General features: G+C 48.9%; 1 protein-coding gene across 2 annotated transcripts; it reads right to left on the reverse strand.

The window, feature by feature from the left end:
• Nucleotides 1-1104: 1104 nt before the first annotated feature.
• EXOC3 (exocyst complex component 3) lies at nucleotides 1105-22984 on the reverse strand. Of its 2 annotated transcripts, none has more exons than XM_037137324.2 (13): nucleotides 22665-22984; nucleotides 20661-20855; nucleotides 18672-18891; nucleotides 12677-13358; nucleotides 10849-10966; nucleotides 9925-10050; nucleotides 8763-8863; nucleotides 6876-6986; nucleotides 6647-6797; nucleotides 5653-5775; nucleotides 3025-3186; nucleotides 2372-2499; nucleotides 1105-1535 (listed from the first exon to the last, which is right to left on the reverse strand). In XM_037137324.2, exons 2-13 carry the CDS (start codon nucleotides 20802-20804, stop codon nucleotides 1364-1366), a joined length of 2238 nt encoding a protein of 745 aa, XP_036993219.2. In that variant the 5' UTR covers nucleotides 20805-20855; nucleotides 22665-22984; the 3' UTR covers nucleotides 1105-1363. The 2 variants fall into 2 exon arrangements, with proteins under 2 accessions (XP_036993219.2, XP_036993218.2); XM_037137323.2 differs by lacking the exon at nucleotides 22665-22984 and adding an exon at nucleotides 22437-22521.
• Between the last annotated feature and the right edge of the window lie 2209 nt (nucleotides 22985-25193).

A 25193-nucleotide genomic window follows, 5' to 3' on the forward strand; every position in this document is an offset into this window, starting at 1 on the left:
CTGGCATCCAGCTCGGGCAGCCAATGCTTAGCTGTTACTGCAGTGTCCCCGAAGTGGACATAGCCAAGTGACCATCACATAATCGGTGCAGGACACCGGCCAGAACAAGTGCCACCTGCGTCTGTTATTCTCTAAATGGTCACACTGGATATTTAGTCCGGAAGTAACTTGGAGTGAAAATAAATGCATTCTTATTATTATAAGGGGCAGTAATTAATGACTAACAATTAACTTAAAACTATTTATGGAGCATTGCTAGATGCTGTTTAAGGCATCTCATAAGTGGGGAACCAGATTAACATGTATGTCGGGAACCACACACCAGCTAGGGGTCTTTAGGAACAGTACACCTCTTCCAAGCCAGTAGTACTCGTAAGAACTGAATTTTTAGTTACTTAACTCCACTTTAGTTTCGACTCCTCCCAGAAAGTCCTATTGTGAATGTCTCAGGTCTCGTGAAGACAAGCGTGCCACACCAACGGTGCTATCAGGGACAGGCCCACCCACAAATACCCTCGGAGGCTAAGAGCAGCCTGACCCCATACACATGCGCCGTCCGGCGAGAAACTGCAGCACAGGTGTCTCCTCCAGCGAGGACCCTCCTGCCTGAACTGGCCAGTCGCTGGGACCCCGCATCAAGGAGGAGGGCTCTGTGACAGGGGAACAAGAGCAAACGCCTCTGCTCCCCATTTTAGTCAGCAGTGAAGTCAGACGGCAGCACTGCCACCTACAAAAGCCTGCTCACCGGGATGGCAGTGCGAGGCTGGGGAGACACTTGCAGGAGCTCACCGTTTGTCCTGGGTGGAACTTTCCTGGGCTTGGTGCAAAAATTAATGTGTAAAATGAAGCTACGGCTGAAGGCACCCATGGACAGACAGCCAAATGACAGAAAGAGGGTCTCAGGGGCTCTGTCTCAGGAGCAAGCGGGGCCCATAAATCAGACACACCTAGGACTACCACCTATTCAGGTGAGGAGCAGCGAGCCAATGGGATGCCAGTGGGACCCCGCCCGACTCAGGTGGGTGAGGGTGGAGGTGGCCTCCAGATGCAGCATCTGGTCCCCTTGCAGCCACCACTAGTAAGAAAACCTCAAAGCCGGGCAACTCTCAGTTCCCCGCAGCAGCTACTTTTATTGAGCAGAAGCGTCCGAAGTCCTGACACTGTGGAAGAAAGGGAGGCCAAGAGGCAAACAGGAACAGCCAGCCAGGACCCTGCTCACAAAGCCTGTCCATGACAAGAGGGCCAGAACCCGCCACCGGAGCACCTGTCCCTCAGGAAGCCTTGTGCTTGGCACCACGCGCCCCTGGTTGTCACTCTGTGGGGTGAGGACTGCGGGACCAGATTCAGGCTGGAAGCTGAATAGCTACTTGAGGAGCTTGGCCACGTTCAGACTGGGAACGATGATTTCCTTGAAGATGGGCACATAGTTCGGATTCGCCTGCGTGGGGCCCTGCTCCAACGTCTCGATGATGGTCTGCTTCATGTCCCGGCTGGCATCCCCTCGCATGGCCAGCAGAGCGCCGATGTGGTCGTCTCTGGGAAAGCGGGCGGGGGGGGGGGGGCGCACATCGCAGGGGTGCATGGGAGGATGCACTGAGTCGCTCACCTCGAGCCTTACTCAAGCTCCCCACCCCCCACCACCATGCAGCTCAGCTGACACTGAGGGTCCCCAGAACAGGGTCAACAGCTGCAAGTGAAAGGACTGTCTCTCCTCCAGTCAGAGGGAGAGAAGCCCAGGTTTTCATATCATAACATGGTCTTTTTTTCAGTCTACAACTGCAAAGTTTTTTAAAGGTTGCTTTTCTAAATCTTTGTTTAATGGACTAACTAGAGCAGGAGGACCCTGGAGAGCACAGGACCATCAGTTGTTCCTGCTCAAAGCCAGCCCAGAGCAACCACAGGAGGAGAAGATGCTGGGAGGCAACCTGGGTGGGTTTGCAAAAGCTGCAGGAGCCTGCAGCCAGCCTGGTGGGCAGGCCCCTTTCCCCACAAGGGCTGGAAGGTATCCTGGTCAAGCACGGCACACAGGCTCCCTTTTCTGAGTCCACCACAAGCACAACAAGGTAAGCTTCCTAAAACCACTCTGCTCAGCCACCTTCCCACCCACACTGAGTCCCAGCCCGGCCCCAGCCACTCTGAGACTTGGGAGGAACATGAACAGGGCTGGCAGAGGGCACACGAAATGCAGGCATATCCGCCGTCATTCTCAGAAGCCCACTCTGCCTGCGACTGTTGTCTGCACAGCTTACCCTTGGAGGAGCTCAGAGCTGCTGTACTGTTACCCCCTCAGGGTCACACCTAAAACCCAGGACCCTTGGAATGATCCTGCTGCTCTGCTCCCCGAGTTCTAGCTGAGACAGGAGGCTATTACCTGATATCTGGGTATTTGCTGACCAGAGTCGAAACTTCCAGGTAGAGCAGGGATGGGTCTGTCAGCTTAATCACTTCTGCAATGGCGACAATCGTATCACAGTACCCATCCACTTCTTCGCCAAATCCCTAGAAGTGAGTGTAGAGGTCATGAGCAGCATGCAGCACCACAACACCTCGAGCTGGACACAGGCTGGAGCCTCTCCACCCCCCTCCCTGGCAGAGGATGCCTGGCTGGCCAGCCCACTCCCTCCTCTCAGGTAAACGCCAAGGAAGTTCTCACGGGGGCCATTCCCATGGGAGCGCTAAGCACAGAGATGGGGCTGGGGGCTAGGTGGGTCGTGAGGTCAGATCGGCCCCGCATGAAGGAAGGGACGATGAGCCTTGTGTCTCAGAGCTGAAGTCTGGTTAAGTGCTGACACCAGACGTCTAGAAGCTACTGCCCTGAGCACATGTGCCCCAACCACGGGTCAGACAGATCTCTACGCAGATTCTCCTGTTTACACAGGAGACAAGAATCAGTCACTTGGTTCCTGCCATGACCAATCCTGATGAACTGGCCTAAAAGTCTTATGGGTGGAAACTGGAAAAGCAGCCACGGCGATACCTTTTAGTGGCAGTAATTCTGAAAGGGCATGAGGCGGTGGCACTTACAGATGCCAGCTTGCGGAACAGGAAGCGCAGCTGCTCAGCCTCCCGGACCATCCTTTCGGCCCCCTCCTTGCGCTCCTCTGGGCTGCGGAAGGAGATGCGCTTCTGCATGACAGCCCGCAGGTACTCCACCACCACGCGTCGGTGTGCTTCGGCCGTCATCCGCTGGGGAGCAGAGACACGTCAACTCCGCGGACCCACGGGCTTCCATTCACATCTAGGTCGACATGTGAACAGAGCACATTCCTTCCCATTTCCCATCAGTACAAACGGCAGGGCTTCAGAATAAGTAAACAAGCACATCTGTGACTCTTAATTATACTTTTTACTTTAGAAAATCATAGCAGCATTCACTCCGTTTCCCTGAAATCCAACAATGAAAAGGAATACACAGGCAGGGCCCGGCACAAGCAAGCGTCGTGCAGATGGGTGCCTACGGAGCTGACCCTGCACCTCAGATGCTGACTGTACCTCCAGAGGACACACAGAATAAAGGTCCCCACAAAGGGCCTGCCTGCAGCCTCACACGACATGTCCTTCTAGCCACAGACATCGCTGCAGGACGGCTTCCCGCCAGGTGCGCCAGCGGAGCACGTGCTTTTCCCAGACCCCTTCACGGGGCCTCACGCCCACCGCTCCGGGCAGCTCCCCTCGACTCCTCTAGCTGTCTCATCTCGCTCGTATCTCAGAGCACATCACCCTCAGGCTGGAGTTTGGGGTCAGCAGGGAACTGGGGACCCTGGGCCAGGCCCCAGCGCCAGCCCTCACCAGTGGACAGGCTCCAAAGGACAGATGTGCGTGAAGCACACACATCGTGCCTCATCCACAGAAGCCTGCTTCACAACCAGGAAAATGGTGACAGAGCTTCAGGGGAAGGAGGAACCCTGAGTCCATCCGTCTGAGGATGCGTCAGAGAAGGCCATGGTTCTCTCCACAACACGTCGGGACACAATGCAAACCCCAGCTCCCACTGAGATCCACCCCCAGTGGCACTTGGGCACCAGACAGTCATCCAGCAACCATGCAAATAAAACGGCACTGACATGACGAGTGGCATCACAGCTCCCGACCAAACAGAGCTGTGCCTACCTGGGAAGGCTGGGTGCCCCGCTCCCTGTGCCAAAGGGAGGGGGACCCCAAGGACCCCAAACAAGACAAGCAGGATAGCACCCAGTACCTGCCTGGGGTTGTAGCCAAAAGCAGGGTCAAAGGACTGAGTGCCAGTCCAGCAGCCCAGGCTCCTGGGAGCAGATGCCCTCGCACGAGGCATGCACGTCATCACGCTGGGAGACAAGCCACCAGGACTGGGAGTCCGCAGACAACAAGCTCCTGGCCCGGGGACTCCGCACACAAACCCCAGACACTGACGGTTAAATAAACGTACAAAACGTTTAAAGAAATAAACAGTGGAACTAAAACCTGTGCAAGCAACAAGAAATTCAAACATGACCGGAGCTGGCTGATCCCACCAAATCTCTAAGCACCAGAGCCTCCTGGCAGCTGTGAAGGGACCAGTCAGTCAGGTGGACTTACAGCACCTGGGTCTCCCTGCAAGTATTACTTTTAATGGCAGTTAGAAGAATTTCTTTTAAAATTTGGCATTAGACACAGATGCCCACTGGGCTGGATGTCCAGCACAGCAAGACGTGGAGAAGACACAAAAGCTGTAAGGACCAGAAATGAACATATACAATGTCAATATTCATGGATAAAACACCTGTCTGCCTGGAGACCTGGAAAGATGTGGAAATAAATCCTAAGAACAGTTTTACAAAGTGTCTGGATATGAGGTCAACATATCAAAACCATTTCATTTCTATAAAAAAAAGTTAAAAAGCCTGATTTTACAAATTGAACTTTTAAAATTTATTTATTTATTTATTTTGAGAGAGAGGGAAAGGGAGAAAGAGATGGAGAGAAACATAGATGTGTGAGAGAAACACTGATCAGCTGCCTCTCGCATGCCCCCAACTCAGGACCTGGCCCGCAACCCAGGCGTGTGCCCTGACCAGGAATCAAACCAGCAATCCTTTTGCTCCACAGGATGAAGCCCAATGTACTCAGCCACACCAGTGATGACCAAATTAAACTTTTAATAACAAGGATAACAAAAACTACACAAGGCTAGGTACACATGAAAATATGTACCTAGCCAGGCCTGGATGAGGACATGGTGGCATTATACGGTTAAGACTTGGAGGAGACTAAACAGCAATTAATGCGGGAGCTCCCTGTTATCACAAGACCTCTGCGGAACAGAGGAAGTTTAGTAGCCAGTGTGTCTTGATGAGTATCTAGACAGAGGACTGCCCTTTCTCCCCATCATCTCGTCAGAGCCACAGCCACTGCCCCACCACCCACGTGGGATCGGGTCTGCAGCCTTGTGTCAGTGTGGGTTTGGTGGGGTGTCAGGAGCAGTAAAGCCAGATGACGGTCTCAGTCTTCACTCAGAGACACCATTACCGCCACTTCTACTCTATCTTCAGACACTGATGTCTCCTGCACTGGCTTAACAAAACCACCTCTGAACTTCCACTCAGAACTAATCGGACACTGAACGCTACACAATATGCCACGTGGGCTCCAGCATGCCAGTGAGCTGACACCAGCGACTGTGCCCCATGCTCTTACCTTTTTATATGGCTTTTTAATTTTGGCAAAATCATTGAAATAGTCTTCCACGGTGACACAGATGATGTCTACAGCATTTGATCCCAACAGCCACTTTTTGGTCATCAGGTCACTGAGATGTGGCTAAAAAGCAGACCACAGAAAAAATCACTTTGATATTGAGATCCTGGCACCACGTCTCCCTGGTGTACTGACGTGAGTGACAGCACCTGGTAATCACAAGCACTATTGGTGTGTGACCAGCAATTGTGTACTTTAACCACAGGGGACTCAGACCACACGCACCTGTGAGGTATGCAGGTATCTGTGTACACGTTTCACCTTTAGTGACTATATATAGTGTTGGGCAAAAGTAGGTGTACAGTTGTGTGTGAAACAGTTTATTCTTGTATCATTATTTATTAATTACTGTCATTTTTTATATAAAAATAACACTTTTGCCTCATCCTCAATTTATCATACAAATATTCTGAAATTTACCCACCCTATTCTGATGGACATTTAAAAATTTTCACATCCTGCAATTTAAAAAATGCTGCAGTGATTTTGTACTCTTCTGCAGGTGAAACTCTTATAAGTAGAATTGTTCAAAACATACGCAAACTAAAACCTCAATTACCTGTTTCAAAACTGTCCTCCCAAAACTGCACAATTCACATTCTGTGCAGAACACAAGATCTTCCCTTTGCTCATACCCTCAACAACACGTCTGCAATCCCTGCCACGTTGACAAGTAACAAATAGTATTTTTTATCTTTGTATTTCTTTGCCATCAAGACTCTGCTAAAGGATACAGTGGGCTTCCTGTGACGCGGTGCTAGGCTGTAATCCACGGATGTTTACCGGGAGTCTCTACTCAGCTGTGCAGCAGGACAAAAACTCAGTCCTACACCACCCAGGGCACACCACGTCACAGAAAGGCCACAGCGCTTTTACTACGACTGAGAAGGAAGGCAGGCGCACCCAGCTTGGGTGCGCAGTCGGAGTGCCCCACCTCCAGGTCCAAGAAGACCTCCTCCAGCAGGCTGCCGCAGCCCTCCTTAGCGATGGCGTCCAGAATCCCGTCCATACTAGGCTGGCTCAGAGACATGCCTTCTTCCACTTCATTTTTTAAATACTTCTTCTTTAAACTGACTATGGACTCTCTGCAAAGGAAGAGCTGAGGCTCAGTGAGGTGGCTGAGTGTCCTCACCTGCCTGTTTTTGTCCCTAACAGTCACTTACTTGAAGGTCTGGCAGTTGTTGATGATGGCGATCATGTACTGGACATAGCAGTGAGGGTGCTGCCGGTTCCTCAGGTGCTCCTCCTTATACAGCTGGGCTTCGTCTTTGTATCTGAGGACGCACAACCCACAGCAAACGCTATCAGAGGGCAACCTGCAGCTGTTTCACATGCCACGCTGACACCACCTGTGATATATGGTCTACAACCCTAACGCTTGACCAGATGAGTGTCTTTAACACACACACACACAAAAATCTGGATGCTCTGTACTAATAAAGAACAGAAAAATTGGTCATTTTAAATGAATTATTAAAAATTAATTTCACATCAACTCTTTGAAATAGGGTTCAGTATTCTGATTATACAAATATTCTGGAATATGATTGTGAGTTATTGAGAAAGTATTATTTTTTCCAACACAATTTGCCTAGAAATTTATAAAATGGGAACACAATCAAGTATTAGATACAATGTCCCTTTCTGAAACTCTCTCTGAAGAAATCAAATTAAAAATAAATGAGACTCTTTAGATGTCACAAAAACGAACAACTGAGAGGGCTACACATTTTATTGTCTAACTAATTATGGAGATCCTCAAACATGTACAGGAGTAGAACAGTACAATGTGCTATAGATCTTAAAAAAGAACCAAAATGGAAATTGGCAACTAAAGGAAAATTATTCCATATTCTACCTTTCTGTCCAAAGTGGGATTCAGGTAATCAAATGGCTGAGGAAATGGGAAAAGCTTCCTCTTTACAGAAGAATCCCACCTCACTCCTCTATCAACATGACTAATTCAGGCCACGTCCCCCAGACGGATGGCCAAGGGGAACTCTGAGGGGCCTGACTGTTGGTGCCGAGCCACCAAAGCAGGACGGAACGGCACGCATCTCCTGACATGCTGCCGTGTGGAACACACATACCACCCGTGCAGGGTTCTCACAGAACGAGAACACGGGAATCCCACAAGCTGTTAGAGACAACTTGTGGTTGTGGGCACATGGCAATCCGAGAGGTGGGCTGGAGGGTGCTGGTCACTCTACGGGACAATGTGCACTCTCCACAAACCAGTGGCTTACAGAAGGGAAGGGACTCTTCTCCTGTGTCACAGACCTGAGAACCCGAAAAACCACATGTGACGTAGAATACGTAACTATAAAGACATATGTATGCGAACACCGGGAAAGCCCAAATACAAACTTGGTGTTCGACGGTCCCATGGAGCGACTGCGCAAGTTTTATGTGGGTTGATAGCACTGGAGTTAGGGTAGAGAATGCAGGGGAAACGCCTCAGTGTCTGGGGTTTTCTTTAAAGTTACTTCAGCAGAGCAAGAGAGCATGGGGGAGGAGGGAGGGTGACCGCATGAGGCAAAGGGTGGCTTTAAAGGAACAGCTTGTGAACGGGATGATGGATAAAGTTTTTTATGTCATTCTTTCTACTTTTGCACCGGTTTAAAAATCTTCTTCATGCACAATTCCACGGGAGGGAGGTGTCTTGGAGGTACAGCCCCTCTGAGCGCCCCGCCCAGGGCTGGCCTCCCAGAGGCAGGAACGCCGCCCCTGGAGCTGCCCTCCCCGCTGCAGAAGTTCAGACCACAGGAAGGACAGGCGTCCCAGGAGAAGCTCTAACTCCAACCGGCGGCGTACGGACAACACTGCTGGGGTGCTGCAGATCAGATCTGGGTTCTCAGGGGCCTGGGGACACACTCTCAACAGGAGGTAACAAGGAAAGGCTGCCCTTCTATGCAACAAAATAAGGTAACCACAGCCAACCCAGGCTTAAATTCTTTTTTAACATAAGGCATAGCAGCACCAACAGATTTTTGCTTCTAATTTTTAAAAACATATATTTTCTAAATTAGTACAATGGCAAAAATACATACCTACTTAAGAAAGAATTCATTTGCTGAAGACACAAACCTAGTACCTTTGTTTTCAAATCTTCATTTATCTGAGCAGCAACTTGAAGATTCTGTTCAAACATCTAAAAATTGGAGAATGGATGAATTCTAACATAAACGCATAAGAGCACAGGTTTCCCATTAAATAAAACACCATCTGCTAGCTGGTAGTTGGGATAGTCGAAATTCAGAGAAAAAAATGAAACCATGTGAAAAATAAAGCTAAACAAACAACTTCCTCACAGGGTAAAAAAGCAAGTGAACCATTTCCTAATTGCCTATAAACAGGCAGGTCTCCTTGAAGGGGAAGCCGGCAAGGAGACGGGGGGGCCCGTGAGGTGACATGGGTGCTGAACAGTGATTAGTGATGTGGATTTCTTAAGAATTAGGACATATACTGGAGCCGAGGGGAAGTGAACTTGAAAAGACAGAAGAGCCAGCAGGCAGAACTCACCCCAGGTTCTTGTTGGAAATGGGCTGTCATGATGTCAGAATAAATAAAAATAAAAATAAAGACAGGGTGAGGACCAATCTGTGGCTAACTACGTGTTGCCTGGAGAAAAACACCAGCAGCACCCACTTGTGCAGGCTAGAGCCCCAGCACTGGCAGCAGACAGGGTGCCATATGAACATTCCAACAGGGCGCAGGCCTCCTACTGTCAGCCACGCCACTGGAAAGAACTGCACAGGCCGGAGAGAAAGGGAAGGGCACTGCGGACACCAGCAGGTGGCCAGGCATTCGAAAGTGTATTATCTGTGAGAATGCATGATTATTGTTAAAACCCAAGGAATTCCCTTGGGTTTCCCTAACTCCATCAGGTTAGATTCAATTCCGTGGCATTTATAAAGGCATTTACAATATCAGGATACTCCAAACAAGCAAACTTAAATCCAAACGTTATACTCAAATAACAAATTCAGTTCTAGTTCAAGTGCAAAAGGATCAGGAAAACTGAAGTGACCCTGGGCAGATCTACTTGGCAGGTACAACCCTCAATTTGCTCAGCTTCAGAGAGAAGGACCTGATGCACTAGGCAGGATTCTTTCTATCTTCACTATGAAATGAGGCACTTTGCGTTCATATTTAAAACCCACAGACCCTATTAACTACCCAGAAGTGAAACTCAGAATCCACAGATGGTACCTGGAAGACAATGGCTGGGAGTGTCGTCTGGTAGTACCCATCTTGGTCGGCTTCAGGTTCAGTCTCTTTTATCCAGTCTTTCTTGTCTGTTTCTAGAGCTTTCCGCAGCCAGGCAATGATGTTTGACTAAGGAGGTTTGGCAGCAGAGGAAGGGAGAAAAGAATATGCCCTCTAAGCCAAGGATACACTGGTGCAGCTGCAGAAACCAAACAGCACCCTCGGAACTCCTGTGCCCAAACAAGGGAATGCCACAGAAGCCATTCCGAGAGCCAGCTCCATAGCGGCAGTGCCCCCACCTGCCTCCACGCTTTTGGTCGGGTTTGTCAAAAGTACACAGAAGATCAAGACAGACCTGTCCGTGGAAGACCGGATACCAACACCTTCACCTCCTATGCACAGAGCCACCACCCTGCTTCCACGGTGTGGGCCTCCGCATGTCAGAACGCTGTGTGGTAAGCAGCAGGAAGCAGACCCTGACTTCCTCATCCTACTCTGAGACTGCCTGGGGGTCTGGGCAGCATTTGGTGCCCTAACTGCCACCCTCTCATCCCCAGGCTCAGTGCTAAGTGGCTGGCAGGTACCACCACACATCAGCAGGACCTCCTGGGGTCTTGTCAGCCTACTGGGGTCAGGACAGGCTCACTCCAGAGTAGGTTTCTGTACCTGCGGAACGTATATCCCAGACAATCTCCAGATCCAGAGCTAGAAATTGGGGTACTTCCTTCATCTAACCGGCAAACGTATGTTTCAAGACCCAATTTTCCAAAAAGAGAGCCTGCGCATCCTTAGGAGGCCAATGTCAAGGCAGGGTCTCGCTCCCTTCTTTTGCCCACTGGCGTTGGTTCCAGGTCGCCAGGCAGAGACCCGACGCAGCGTCCGGGCACTAGACCCAGACTGTCTGGGACCACGTGCGGCTCTACTCACAGTAAGAGTGGACATGTACGTGTCCAGCAGCTCCGAGACCACGTGTGGAGAAAGCAAAGGCTCCAGGCTGCTAACATCCACTTCCGGGGCCAGCTCCACGTTGCCCATCATCTCTGTGCTACAAAAAAAAAATCCAGGAATGAGAAAGATTAAGAACCAGGAAACAGACAGAAAATAGTATTGCTATTTCTTTTCTGGAGGAGAGGACAGGTTCTTCTTGCTTAAAATTGTGTGTGTGTGTGTGTGTTTATTTATTTTTATCCTCCTCTGAGGACATTTTTTTTTTGAGACAGTGAGAAACAGAGGAAGCAAGAAGAGACACATCAGTGTGAGACACAAACATTAACTGGTTGCTTTCTCATTGGCGCCCCAATGGGGATTGGACCACAACCTAGGGTATGTGCTCTGACCAGGAATTGAACCTGCAACCTTTTGCTTTACAGGACGATGCTCCAACCAATTGAACTATATTGGCCAGAGCCCTAAATGTATATTTAAATGACACTAGTCCACTCTCTATAAGAAATCCAAGGTCCTCCTGAATAGAATGGCACTTCGTACAATTATGCCAACGTTAAAAGACGATTTACTTAACCCAGATTATTACCCCCCACCAAGAACCTTAATCCAGCATGAAAACGTCTGCAGTACAAAAGCAGTTCGATTCTTCCCGTGATCAAGTCCAACATGATGGAAACATGGGAAGACAACAGGAAGCTGCCCGAGGCAGAAAAGTGCTTACAGCGTACTGAGTGAAAAACAAAACCAACACACAAAACTCAGCATGTCACACCCCCCCCATGGTCGGATGGCGGGAGCACAGGCTTGAACCCTGCTCTACACTTGACTCGCTGGCTGTGTGAACGGGCACATCACTCCTGTGCCTCAGTTCCGTCCCGTACGAAAGGAAGACAACCATCCAGTGCCTTCCTCGCGGGCAGCACGTACAGGCCGAGGCTGCACAGAGACGACGGCCACACGGGGTGACCATGGCAGCCACGGGCTCCCGGGCTGTGTGACAGCAGCACACAGGAGGCAGCCAAGGCTGCGGCCACAGGATCATCATCAAAAAGGTGAGATATTTCCTTTCTTTGTATTTTTCTGCACTGAAAATGTACACATTCTCTACCATAAGCTGTTACCAAAAACAAAACATCCCAAAACCTTACTTCTAGGACAAGAGATTTAATTTCTACACTCTAGTGACAAGACTAAAAAAGAAAACTGTTCTATTCACAAAACACTGTGTTTTTTCTCAGCCAGATGATGTTAAAGAATTTCATAATAGCCGACCACTGTCCCGTCCTGTACACTTTCACCCTTTCATGAAGTGACAGAGCCCCAAGGCTGAAATGCAAAAAGGACAACTGAACTGACCGCCATAGTGGTGAGAGAAAAGAAAGCACATCTGGGGAGGGAGTGAGGGCATCTCCTCACCAACCACGGTGAGTCTGAAGGACCTCCTGGGCCCATGTGTCCTCACCTGTCCACTGAAACCACCTGTTCAGTGCCACCTCCAGGAGAAAGCGGGTCAGTGTATAGTGACACTCAGTACCACAGGAAAGTCCAACCTGAACTGCTCAATGTGGACTGGATGCCAAGGGCAGAGGCACCCCAAATATAAGAGCATTCTCACATGACCAGAGGCTGGGCCCTAACCTCAAGGACAAGCCCCCCAGAAAGACAACTTTCACCAACCAGAAAATAATGCCTGCAGGTGCTGAGTACCTGACTGGAGCAGAACAACAGTGGCTGTTTAGAGAAGGTCAGAATGTTTTTGTTACAGTTTCTACACAAAAGAAGACACAAGAGGCAAAGTTAGTGTTACCTTGTGTAGGTGTTTAAGACCCAAGTCAACAGGCTCACAATTTCATTTGCTTCTAGGTCTTCCGACGCAAGCTCCTGCATCCGTGTGGTCAGGGCCTGGTGGTACATGCTCAGGAGATTCCTGAAAATCTCATAATGGGGAGGGAAACACTGAACCATCAAGTTTTTGGCCACAGTGAGGTCATCTAGGACGTACTTCCTTATAATTTCTAAGTGGCGAACGAGCCACATCTTGTCGGACTCCCTGGTGTCTGCCTGCGTGCCCTCGATTCTGGTAGTTACAGTTCTGTCCAAGATGGCAAACATCTTCTCCTTCCAATTCTTGGGCCTCCCCGGAGGAACAAAGCCAGTTTGCTTTTTTCGATCAAGTATGCGCCTGTCAATCTTTTCTTCCCTTTCGATGATCCTGACCACTGACACCAGCAAGGTGGGGTCACGGCGGACGGTGACCAGCGACCTCTGCAGCACCATCCACAGCTGCTTGGCCAGCTCGTCCGACAGCCCCTGTGTGCTCCCAAAGTAGCTGTGGATGAGGGTCATGTCCCGAGTGTTCCCACTGTCTATGCGGTACTGCTCATACATCAGACCGTCCCGGGAGCACTCCAAGTCCATCAGCTTCCGGTGGGCCTGCAGGAGCGCCCCCTGCTCTATGAGGTCCTGGGTTTCCCTCACGATCTCGGGCACTGGGGAAAAAGGCACAAGATGGCATGGTGAAAAACCACAGAAGGCTGTGCAGGATTCTGGGAAGGTGGCAGAGGAGAGAGTACCCAGAATCCATCTCCCTCCTATCTGGATAATTGTACTGACAATCTGTCTGATGTAACTATTATGGAACTCTAGAGTCTGCTGAACTTTAGAGCCTTGAAACTTCCAAGGGAGGCTCAGAAAGGAAACTACAGTTAATTTGGGTCAATTTCAGTTCTGGGCACAACAGCAGCCACTGTCCCCCAGCTGCCACCATGCCTGCCACGTTTCTGGAGTGACTTACATACAACTTGCAGGAGCCAGAGTATGCAAAAAGGGCCCTGACCTCCAAATACTGGGGACCTGTGCTCCACTTGCTGATTGCTGTGTTTCTGATCACAGAGGTGCAGACACAAAGCGAGGTGCCACTGCTGCAAGCCCCTCCCCGACTAGGTGAAGTGACATCCAGAGGACTTACAGCACCAGTACCTTTATCTCTTTTGTTTTTCTCTTTTTCCCTTTTGGAAGCCAGCTGTTTAAAGACTACAGCATTCAAAGGCAACCTCATATAAAGGGAAATTTAGAAAGTGACTACACAGGACCAGGGAAAGGCACAGGCTCAGAAAAGACTCAAGAAGACCTTAAGTTCACATCTCAGGCTGATCCTCAGCACAGACAGCCTATAACAATAATTAAAAAAAAATACACAAAAATCAGCATTCTTAGGGAAGAGGAGAATCTGATTTTGAGTTACCTAGTTATTAAATTCAAATGTATCGTGTTAAACCAGAAGAATCACAAGGCATACAATGATATAGGTGTAGGGACAACAGAGTCAGTCAGGCTCCGTCGCCCGGATGTCCAGGCAACTATGACTTAGCAGTGTTCACATGCCCAGGAGCGGGGCCCGCATGAGCAGAACTAAGCTCTGTTATACAACCAGAAGGTCAGATACTGGCGCCCTGCCGGCTCTGTGTTCCTTAGTATCTAAGGGAGTGGGGACTCTCTGCAGTGCTACTCACGGCTTGTGGATTGCCCGACCCGAGAACAAAGGCATGTCAGACATCCCTAAGGCGCCTCTACTTTCTACTGTCTGCCCGAGTCTCGTGTGAACCTGCCCGGCTGGAACAGTGGCAGGACAATAGGGAAGCATGAAGGTTCAAAGTAAAAAATAAACCAAGAGAAACTGTCCTTGAGAAAGACTAGATGGGAAATTTATTAAACAAAAGCTTTAAAATAAGCTTTAAATATGCGGCTCAAAGAACTAAAGGGGAGACACGAAGAATGTTAAGAAAATGAGAAATGAACAAAATGGAAACATAAATCAAGACGTAAAAAATTAAAAGAACCCTTGCCCCCCCAATTTAGGAGCTAAAAATAATAACTGAAATGAAAATTTTACTTCAGGGTTTCCAAGACAGATTTGATCAGACATGAGAGGGAATCAGTAAACTTGAAAACTGTACAGCAGAAAGTATGTGCTATGAGAAACAGAAAGAAAAATAACTAAAGAAGAGTAAACACAGCTGAAGGGACCTTGGGGACACCGTCGGGCACACACGTGCACACCGCAGAAATCCCAGATGAAGACAAGGAGACAGAAGGGAAGAGGGAATATTTGAATAACGGTAACAATTTTACCAAATTTGATGAAATACATCAGTATAAACACCCAAAAGTTCAACAAACTCCAAGTAGAAAAAACTCAGATACCCATACTAAGACCTTCAAACTGCTGAAAGCCAAAGACAGCGAGAGAATCTTGAAAGCAGCAAGGGAAAAGCAACTCATTACATACAAGAGATCATCAGTAAGATCGTAAGCAGATTTCTCAACAGATACTTTGGAGACAAAGGACAGTAGGGTGGTATATTCAGTGTTAAAAAAATGATTGTCACCCAAGAATCTTGTATCTGGCAAGACTATATTTCAGAAGTGAAGGAGAAGTTAAGACATACCCAGACAGACAAAAGCCGAGGGAGCGCCTAATCGCCAGACCTGCCCCACCAGGAATGCTCCAAGGAGTCCTACAAGGTGAAGTGAAAGGACACCAGACACTAACTTGAAGCTGTGTGGAGAAACAAGTATCTCGGTGAAGATAAACAGGTGGGTAATTGTAAAAGCCACTACTTTTGTAAATTTGGTTTGTGACTTTACTTTTTACTCTACCTAATTTAAGAGACTAATACATTTATGGAAAATAAAAATATTAGTCTAAAGCTAGGACTACTGTAACTCTGGTTTATAATTTTACATTTTGCTTTATACATAATTTGAGAAACTAATGCATTAAAAAAACTATCAACCTATGTTTTTGGACACAGTGTATAAATATGTAATTCTGTGACATCAATAACTGAGAGAAGGTGAGGATAAAATTAGAATTAAAGTTAAAACTATAGGGGCGCCTATACTGATACCGGACAAAATACTGAAATTTAAAAAAATTACAAGAGACAAAGAAAATAGTGTATATTAATAAAAGCTTCAATCCAGCAAGGCTATACATTTATGCACTTAATGGGAGACCATCAAAATACTCATATATGAAGAAAAAACTGACAGAACTGAATGGAGAAACACAGTTCTATAATACTTGGAGACTTCAATACACCACTCACAACAATGGCTAGAAGAATCAGACAGAAGGTAAGAAAATAGAGGATTTAAGCAACACCATAAGCCACCAGACTTAACAGACATATACAGAACAGCACACAAGCACACAACTGCACATACATTTTTCTTATGTGCACACAAGACATTTTCTAGGATAGACCATAAGTCAGACCACAAATTAAATCTCAGTGGAATTAAAAGACCAGAATCACATACAGTGTCTTTTGTGACCACAATGGATAAAATTAGCAACCTGTAACAGATGACAATTCACAAGTCTGAGGAAATTAAACAACATACTCTTAATGGGTAGAGGGAAATATCACAAGGGAAATTAGAAAATACCTATGGACAAATGAAAATAGTAACACACACCAAAACTTATAGGCTACAAAGAAAGCAGTGCTCAAGGAGAAGTGTACGGCTGTAAACACATTGGAAAAGAAGATTTCAAATCAACAACCTAACTTCACAACTTAAGGAACTACAGAAATAATACACTAAACCTAAAGCTACTCTGAAGAAAGAAAACCATAATGATTAGAGTGCAAATAAAACATAGAGAACAAAAAAGTAAAAGTAGTATCAACAAAACCAAAATGTGGTTCTGTGTAAAGATCACAACGGACAAATCTTAAGTCAGATGGACTAAGAAAAAAAGAGAAAAGACTCACATTCTAAAATGAGAAATGAAAGGGGGACATTGCTACCAATTCTACAGAAATAAAGAGAATGCCAGGAACAACTGTAGGCCAACACACTGGGCAGCCTAGATAACATGGAAATTACTAGGAAGACACAACCTGCTGAGACCAGATCATGAAGAGACAGAAAATCTAAACAGCCCTCTGACAAGTGATGGGCTGACAGGATGGGCAACGGGGCGCTGTCACCTCACGGGTGTAGTTTCAGGGGATTTTCCTCCAGTTCTGAGATACGACTGACACACTGCACTGTACGAAGAGGTTCAGTTTGTAAGATGAAGAGTTCTGAAGGTGGATGGTGATGACAGTAGCACAATATGAAAGTACTAAAACCACAAAACCGTACACTTCAAATGGTGATGATAGTGCATTTATATTATACGTACTTTTATTTCCAAAAAGCAGGGGAAACACTGTGTGCAGAGCGCTACTGAATTACAGGCAATGGGAAGTCTGGAGGGAGCCAAATAAGCACAGCATCCTCCCAGGCAAAATCTACTCCAAACAAAAAATACATAGAACGTAGGCACACGTGTTCATCAAGGGAACAGAATTACTTTCAACCCCTGTGGATAAACGTCTTCCCGTAAAGGAGCGTCCTGGCCGTTCAGCGTCAGCTTTCTAAGGCGGCAGAAGACGCTGCCCATCAACAGGCAAGTGTGAGGGCAGGAAATTCACTAGGGAGGCACTGGCTGGCTGAGGGGTATCCTGGCACGAGGACTTTGTTCCAGCTCCAGGCAGCTGGCAGTCCTCAAGGGGAGCTGCTTCCTAGGCACCCACCATGGAGTCGGGAGTGCTGCCGGGCCATTAATGCGGGACACAAGAAGCTACTCAGAGCATGGGCCCAGGAAGACGAACACGCACGAAGCAATGGGGCCAAGGCGCTCAACATGCCGCCATCAGACACAGGGGTGAGAACAGGACACAGATCACCAAGGCACCAAGTGGCAAAAACAAGGCCTCCTGTGCTACGGATTCACAGTGGTAGGCTGCTAGGAAGAACTGAGCTGGGTGACACTCAGGGGTCAGGCGGAGTTTATGGAAAGACAGAAAGAACTCACTGAGACCAGACATGAGATGAAGGCAGAGAAGTGATCAGATCACCCCCAGGATTCTTGCTGGGATGCTGGTGAACCTGATGGAGGCAAGGGGACAAGGGGACAAGGGGAGGGACAGGCTCTGGGGTGAGGGGCAGCACAAGGGGAGCTTCCGTCACAGCATCATGTGAGCATCAGCCGTGCTGAACACAAGAGGGAGCCCACCTAGGTGACAGCTGACAGTTCCCTGAATAGGCCCGGGAACACTTTCCCTACCATCATGGAGGTGTTGGGAGACTACTCTGAGAGGGTCCTTCCCACACCTTCCTGCCCCCAGACCATCCCCACCAGCCCCACAGCCCCCACCCAGTCTGGTTCCAAATAAGACTGAGACTCCAGAATGTGCTGCATACCTTCCCCCCAGGCCCTAGGCCTGAGCATACTCCTCCTCCTCCTGGGAACTGTTGCTCTCCTTAATCACCTCGCCCTCTGGTAATTACTCCCTGTCTGTCCTGTTCACAGGGCCATTTCTCTCACAGACCACAAGTTCCTTTCACAGGTGTGGCACATCCTTATTCTTCTGCACCTGGCAGAACCTCAGCTGGTCTACTGATCTAACAACAGCCGCCCTACTGTCGAGTGAATGCAGCTCACACAGCAGTGGGTCGGTTACCCACTCCTCTGTCCTGACCAGCACAGAGCTACTAGCCTGTACTTGCTCAGTTGATCATTTCCACCCATGCTCAAAATAAGAAGCTAACTGTGCAAGTAGGAATCACGCCTACCGCTCACTCCAAAACAGGTCTACAAAACACACTGCACAGAAGCTGGACCAGCTCTGCATCACCCACAGAGCAAGGAAAACCAGGCAAGAGCCACAGGCATGCGCACCAGCAGCACTCTGCCCTGTGATGCCTGCAGCGCCCACCTGCCCTGCTGTCAGCCCAGCTACCTGAGAAGATGTTCTTGAGGTTCTCCACGGCGGCAGCAAGCTGGCTGTGCCGCACCACGGCATCCTTCACGTCCTTGAGGCTCTCGATGGTGTTGATGCTCTGTCTCCAGTCCTTGCTGACATCACCCAAGGACTGCTGAATGTCCTTCACGTCGTTCAGTGCATTGTGGAGCTGGCTGAGGCCTGTGCGCACCCCATCTAACTGCGACTGGATAGCTGCCTAGGGGAGACAGTGGGCAGTGAGCAGTGCCTGGTAGCCACAAACAAAGATTCCCAAGAGAAACTCCATTTCAGTAGCAGGGAAGAGTTAATACCCAGAGAAAAGACAGTAAAACTCAACAAGTACCTAACTGATTCCAAAGAGAACTTTTTTTTCATTGCTGCTTTGGGAAAAAAAACAATACTTTTTAAAGCTTTTTGAGAAAATCTTACAACACCCCTCATCTAGCCCCTCCCCCTGAAGGCAATGGATGCCACTGTGGGTGTACCTCAGGTCCTGTGGTCACCCGTTAAATGGTATCTTTAGAAGGACCCGCCCCACCCAGTGATTTCCCAGGTGCCTCTCAGTTTCCTAACAGGCCTTATCTCAGTGCAGAAAACTGTCAGGACTTGCTCATCAGCTTTGGAGATAAGGGGTCACCTGCCATTCAGCCTAAACCAGACTCCACTCAAGGGGAGCCGGCCCTACTATGCAGACCTGGTGTGTGTACGGTTGGTCCGGACTCATTCTGCAGGGCCCCTGGCACGCCACCCAGCGAACTGTACACTCAGAAGAGAAAGGGTAGGACAAAGGACACGGGCAGAAGGGAGGGAAAAGACTGGGTAGCACAAAAGAGGCCAGCAATACCTTTAATCTAGGAGTCTTAAATCGCATTTAGAAATAATTAACAAAAGACTGTGCAAGGTTTCTAAGTCACTATTGATACTCCTTAGCTAATCCCACAAGTCTCTAGAACAGATTAAAATTCTGACTAAAAAACGCAGCAACTCCACACTTTAAAATTAAAACGAAACTGCTGTTTCCAATCCATCCATGGCTTCAGAATGCCTCCTTGGTACAAACGAATGGCCTCATTCTGTCTGACCAAGGCTACCCTTACCTTACCTGGATACTAGTGTTTTCTGGTGGAGAGCTGACCTCACTGCCATATCAGTGTGAGAATTAACTTTCCTCAAAGACAAATCCTCAACCAGGGGTGTCCAACCTGTGCCCTGTGGGCCGCATGCAGTCCAGGATGGCTATGAATGCAGTCCAACGCAAAATTGTAAATTTACTTAAAATCTTTTTTTTTTTGCTCATCAGTTTTCATTAGTGTTTGTGTATTTAATGTGTGGCCCAAGACAATTCTTCTTCTTCCAGTGTGGCCCAGAGATGCCAAAAGGTTGGACATCCCTGCAGCCATTCTGCTGCCTGCCACCACGGCAGCCCAGGGTTTTTAACATTTTTATAACGATACTGAATGTGCATGTTTTAATGAAACTTCCCCTTTTCATATGAATTAAGTTGCAAGCCAACCCAAATCATAAAGTATCTTGAAAAAAGGGATTTTCTTTCTCGCCCCACTTGCACACACTCTTAATACCTCTGTCTATCTCTCTTCCTCTTCCCTCCCCCAGGGCCAGCAGAATCCCTGGCCCACAGTCAGCCTGTTACAGCATGTGCTGAAGTGATCCACACAAAATATTCTCAGGATGCACTCTGTAGAAAACCTTTGAAAAAGTTAAGTGGAAATTCCAGGTGTTTAAAAAGATTGTTCTCCTGGTGTTTTCAATATTCCCACAATTTTATTTAGAAATCTACTGATGGGTAATATACTGCTGGAAGGAATGTACTAAGTAAAGGGAATGTTCCACTCTGCTGTTTCCCAGATCATCACTAGTCTAATTAGGAAAATGATAATAATGAAGCTAAGAGCCTAAAACTCAAGATAAATGACTATGACCTGCCTGGGGACTCAGCAGGTGCCTGTGGCCTCTCTGGCCACATACCTTTAATCTGGCCTCCACGGAGGCCTTTTTCCGGGCCTCTCTTCTGCGATACTGCTCCACTTTGTCCAGCTGGTCCGGGCGCTGAAGCATCCCAGCAACCCTTTGGACCGCTGTTGCAACAGCCTCCCGGTCAGTCTCCTTCATGGTTAAAAAGCAGGTGGAATCTCAGAACCTGTCATACTAAAGTTACGTATCCTGTGTGCACGGGGGAGAGGGAATAGGAGGGGAAGTATGTTAGCAAGGTAATAACATCAGATACACAACTCACCCCCCCCACCCCGCCAATAGGCAGTTGTTCATAGTGGATTTATGAGAGCATTTGATAAATCCAGTAAACCTGAAAGAATGTTGGACTACGATCATCAACACTTTAATAATAAATATAAAACTTAAGAACGCAAACATGAAGAAAGTTCCACCCTTAGGGAGAGCAGAGGCATTCACAGGTATAAGATATGAACATATGGAGGATGTCTCTGTGTGGGCCCCAGACCACTCAGCACATCAGATGGCAGTCTCCAAGGCATTTCTCTTGCCCAAACAGGGCCAAGTTCTCATTTCCAGAGCTGTCACACCACCCCTTGGCCATGCCGGTGGGACAGCTGTACCAGAACTGCTCAGTGGGGACATGAGGACAAAGGGACAGTACACCTCACCACCCCAGGTGAAGTCTCAGCACACATCCTACAATACCCCTCAAGAATCACGACTGTCTGTAGCATCCAGATTTGTTTCCTACTACTTAACACAGTTGAGTAAACGAAGGTGAGAGGACAGAAGGCTTGGATACAGCGTAAAGAGATGCTGCCAAACCAAGGAAACCTGCCTTCAACCGCAGCTCCACAAGCACCCCGGTCATAGAGTCAAAAGGGAGATTTGGTGTCTGGCAAATGAGAGGATCAAACAAGAATCCGTTTTCCTGGACTTCAGCCATCGAACTTCCATCTTTATGCCTGTTTTCTGTACACAACTTCTCAAAGATATGAAAAAGACCGACCCTCTCCCTAAAATTTCCATTCCCCATTCCCACATGCTTACAGAAAAACAATGAAATCCACGAAGGATTTTCTAAATGTTAAATAAGTCCTCTGTTTGTACATAATATGCTTTTCCTCTTTCAAGTGGAACTATATAGCAACCACTGTCTTTCTTTCTTTTCTGATTACGAAGTTACAGACACCGATGCAGAAAATCTGAACAGGCAACCCCGCCTTAAGTCCGCCATCCAGGGACAGGCACTTCTGCCAGGGCTCCCGTTTTTCCTTTGCATTCCGAAGTTGACATCCACCTGCGTACATAACCCTGTATTTGCTTTGTTTCCTTGTTTCACTCTAACATGTTTCCAGCATTGCCAGTGACATTAACACCTATACGATTTTCAATACGCGGCCGAGTGTCGCACAAGGAGGGGTCTCCAGGGGCCACAGGTGAGCAAAGCTTTAGTCCGCGCCTCGGGGATACGTGCGGCCTCAGCTCCGAATGCCGTTCTCGGGGAAAGCCAAGTGCCCTCGGAACCGGACGGCCATCTCCTGACGGGGTCCCCAGACGAGGGACGACACTGCGCCCGCTTAGACGGAGATGACGACAGACTGCGGCCCGAATATATTTGGGGTGACGGGACCGCGGTGGCTGCTGCCAGTGCTGCGCCACCCGGCCCCGGGGCCGCACCCCGCCCGCCGAGCCCACAGAGGGACCGCGGCGGAGGCTGGCGACCACCACCTGGGAACCCGCGTCCGCGTCCGCGTCCACCCCCGCCCCCGTCCGCGGCCCCCTCACCATTAGTACTGCAGCCGCCCACTGCCCGATCGGACTGGAGCAGTCGGCAACCACTTCCGCTTCCGGCTGCACGACTGGAAGGGCGGGGCGGGCGGCGCCCCCGCCCACCGGCAGCGCCCGCTGGTCCTGACTTCCAAGATCCGCGCTACCCCACTTCCAGCGGGTTAACTTCTGGTGGGTGGGGCCCTCCAGCAGTCTCCCTCCCTCGGACCCGTCCTCCGGACTCACCGCGACCCGTGCTGTTGTCCTGCACGTCCTCCGTAGCAGTTTTGTGTGTGTCTCCAACACGGCGTCCACTTCTGAAGCTCCCTGTTCGTCGGCTACACTTGTCCGCTCAGCGTGGTGCAGCAGGGCCCTGTCCCCAGACCGAGGATTGGCACGTGGCGGATGTTTTGTAAATGAGGGTCACGTGTGACACCCTACGCCCTCCGTGTCGCTTGGCAGTTTCCTGGTGAGCTGTCTTCGTTGCACCCTGGAATCTGACTTGAACCAGGCCGTCAGGGAGTACAAACAGATCAGAAAGGAGCCAACCAACTTGGGATTGGTGGTCGGGGAATGTGGAAATGCGAGGCCGTGGGCCTAGCCGGAGGGCCTAGGAAGTTGCCTCTCTGGCTAGGTGCGAGAGTCGCAAGGTGTGAGCTGGAAAGGAGGGGGGGGGGGGAGTAGGGTCCATGTGTTACTCCTTGAGGGAGAAACATGGACTGATAAGGTTTCAGGCTTGTCTGTTGTAGTGGGAAGCCCTTTGCCTTAACTCGAACTGAGAAGGGAACCTTTCACTGTTACAATCTACTAGACTATCGATGGGGCACATCCTGGAAGTCAGCCGAGTTTGTACTAACGGGGCGGAGTCCTGAACAGGCAGCGAGTTAGCGGATCTGGAGGGGAGACAGGTGGGGCAGCAGCAAAGGGGTTGGGCACCTGCACGCACACATGTGAACACGCATGCACATGTGATCCTACAAACATGCACACACCTGGGTGCACAGTTGGGGGGGCAGAAAGATGGAGGAGTGTAAGCCCCCCAGCATTGCCAGGGATACTTTCTTAAATTATTTTTTCATCCTTAAAAACTAGAAGAACAAAACATCGATTAAAAATATTTTTTTGACTTCTGGATTTTATTAATTTTTTTTGCAAACCAAATAACTGAAATACCTCCTATAAAACACTGAATAAAAATAGCAATCACCTATTTAAATGCACAGGAGAATTCACAAGCAAGCACAGGAAATGACCAGGATGGCAAGGTAAAGAGGGGAGAGTGAGATGAGTGAAAACTTCCCCTGGAGTGGGGGTGGGGGTGATACTCCTAATGCCCAAGTCGAGGCCACAGATCAGCGGGTGGACTCTGACCTTCCTCCATAAGGACAGGATGCTCAAAGGGTGCATCAGTGTAAGAGTGGACCAGGGGAAACAAACAACAGCCCTGAAAACTGGTTTCTTTCCATTACTGGGATCCAGAGGTTAAGGTAGGCACCCAGGAACTCAAAGCGAGGGGCCTGCACTTCACTTGTGTTTACACCCTCCTCAGGCTAGAAGCTCTCACTCGAACACCCCTTGGCAGAAGCAAACTGGGAACATATCTAGAGAGGCCCCTTTAACGTTGGCACGAGTAAGAGAAGTGAGGTGGCCTGCTCTGAAGCATTCTGAGACCTGTGTCAGTTCTGAGGGAATGGAGATCTTGGTTAGCTCCAGCTGAGACCTTGTTAAATAGGCACATCCATGATAACCACTGAACTGAGAGCTGTGATTTCCAAACAAATGGGGGAAGGAACAGAGGAAACCCAGCAATCCCACACGGACAGCAGGAAAGGAGGAAATGCCAAAGGATCATATGTAACTCGGAACACAAAGTAAGTAGATATATGTTCAACTATATCAATTATCAGAACACAAGTAAATGGATTTTAAAGCAGAATAGCTGTTAATGAGAAAAACCTAAAACATGAACAGGATGACTAGGCATGGAAGCAGTTTGCACATGGCCATTTGGGGCCAACGAAGCTGGTGTCAGACAAAATGGGCTTTATGTCAGAGGCACTGTCAGAGTCATTAAGGTGCTAAATGCCTAAGCCATAAAGAAATAGTTTGCTATGCTAAAATTTTAAACTTCTATGATTAAAAAATCCTTCACTGAAAAAAAAAGCTGCAGACAGCAATCTGGGACTGAGGGGCACTGCTGTCCTGAGCAAAGACAGGCACAAATCACCCAGGGAGGGCAGGTGTGCAGGAGAGCAGGGAAGAAACCAAGTCTGTGCTGCCCCAGGCCTGGCCAGCGTCCTCAGGGAGTCAAGAGGGCCCCTCCCAACCTGCAGCCCTCACAGCCTTCAAACCACAGACCAGGGTCATTCCCACTGGAAGCCCTTCCCCTCCCTCTCACTCAGACCTACCTGTGACCTGCAGGCTTTACAGGGCCTTGTCCCACCCTCTCCTTCCCTTCCATGCCCCTCCTGGCCCCTCCCGCCCCACCTGCTTGAGCTGTTTGTATACCTGCACCTGCAAGTCAACTTTGGGGCTTGGCTCAAACACAGCCTCCCAGCATCGCGTTGCCCACAAAGCTGCCACCTGGGCTGCCCCCTGCCCCACCCTGGCTAATCCACCTGTGTGGCACCCATCCCCTTCTGATGCATTACAGAACTTAGTGGTTCTGTGGTCACTTCTCCCTCCCTTCCCCCATGCACACGTGTACACACACATGGGTGTCAGCTTCAGCACGGCACAAATGTCTGCATCCTTCCATCTCTGGTGTGTCCCCAG

This window comes from Artibeus jamaicensis, unplaced genomic scaffold, assembly GCF_021234435.1.
Source record: "Artibeus jamaicensis isolate MK-2021 breed Jamaican fruit bat unplaced genomic scaffold, CSHL_Jam_final scaffold_369, whole genome shotgun sequence".
NCBI classification, from domain to species: domain Eukaryota; kingdom Metazoa; phylum Chordata; class Mammalia; order Chiroptera; family Phyllostomidae; genus Artibeus; species Artibeus jamaicensis.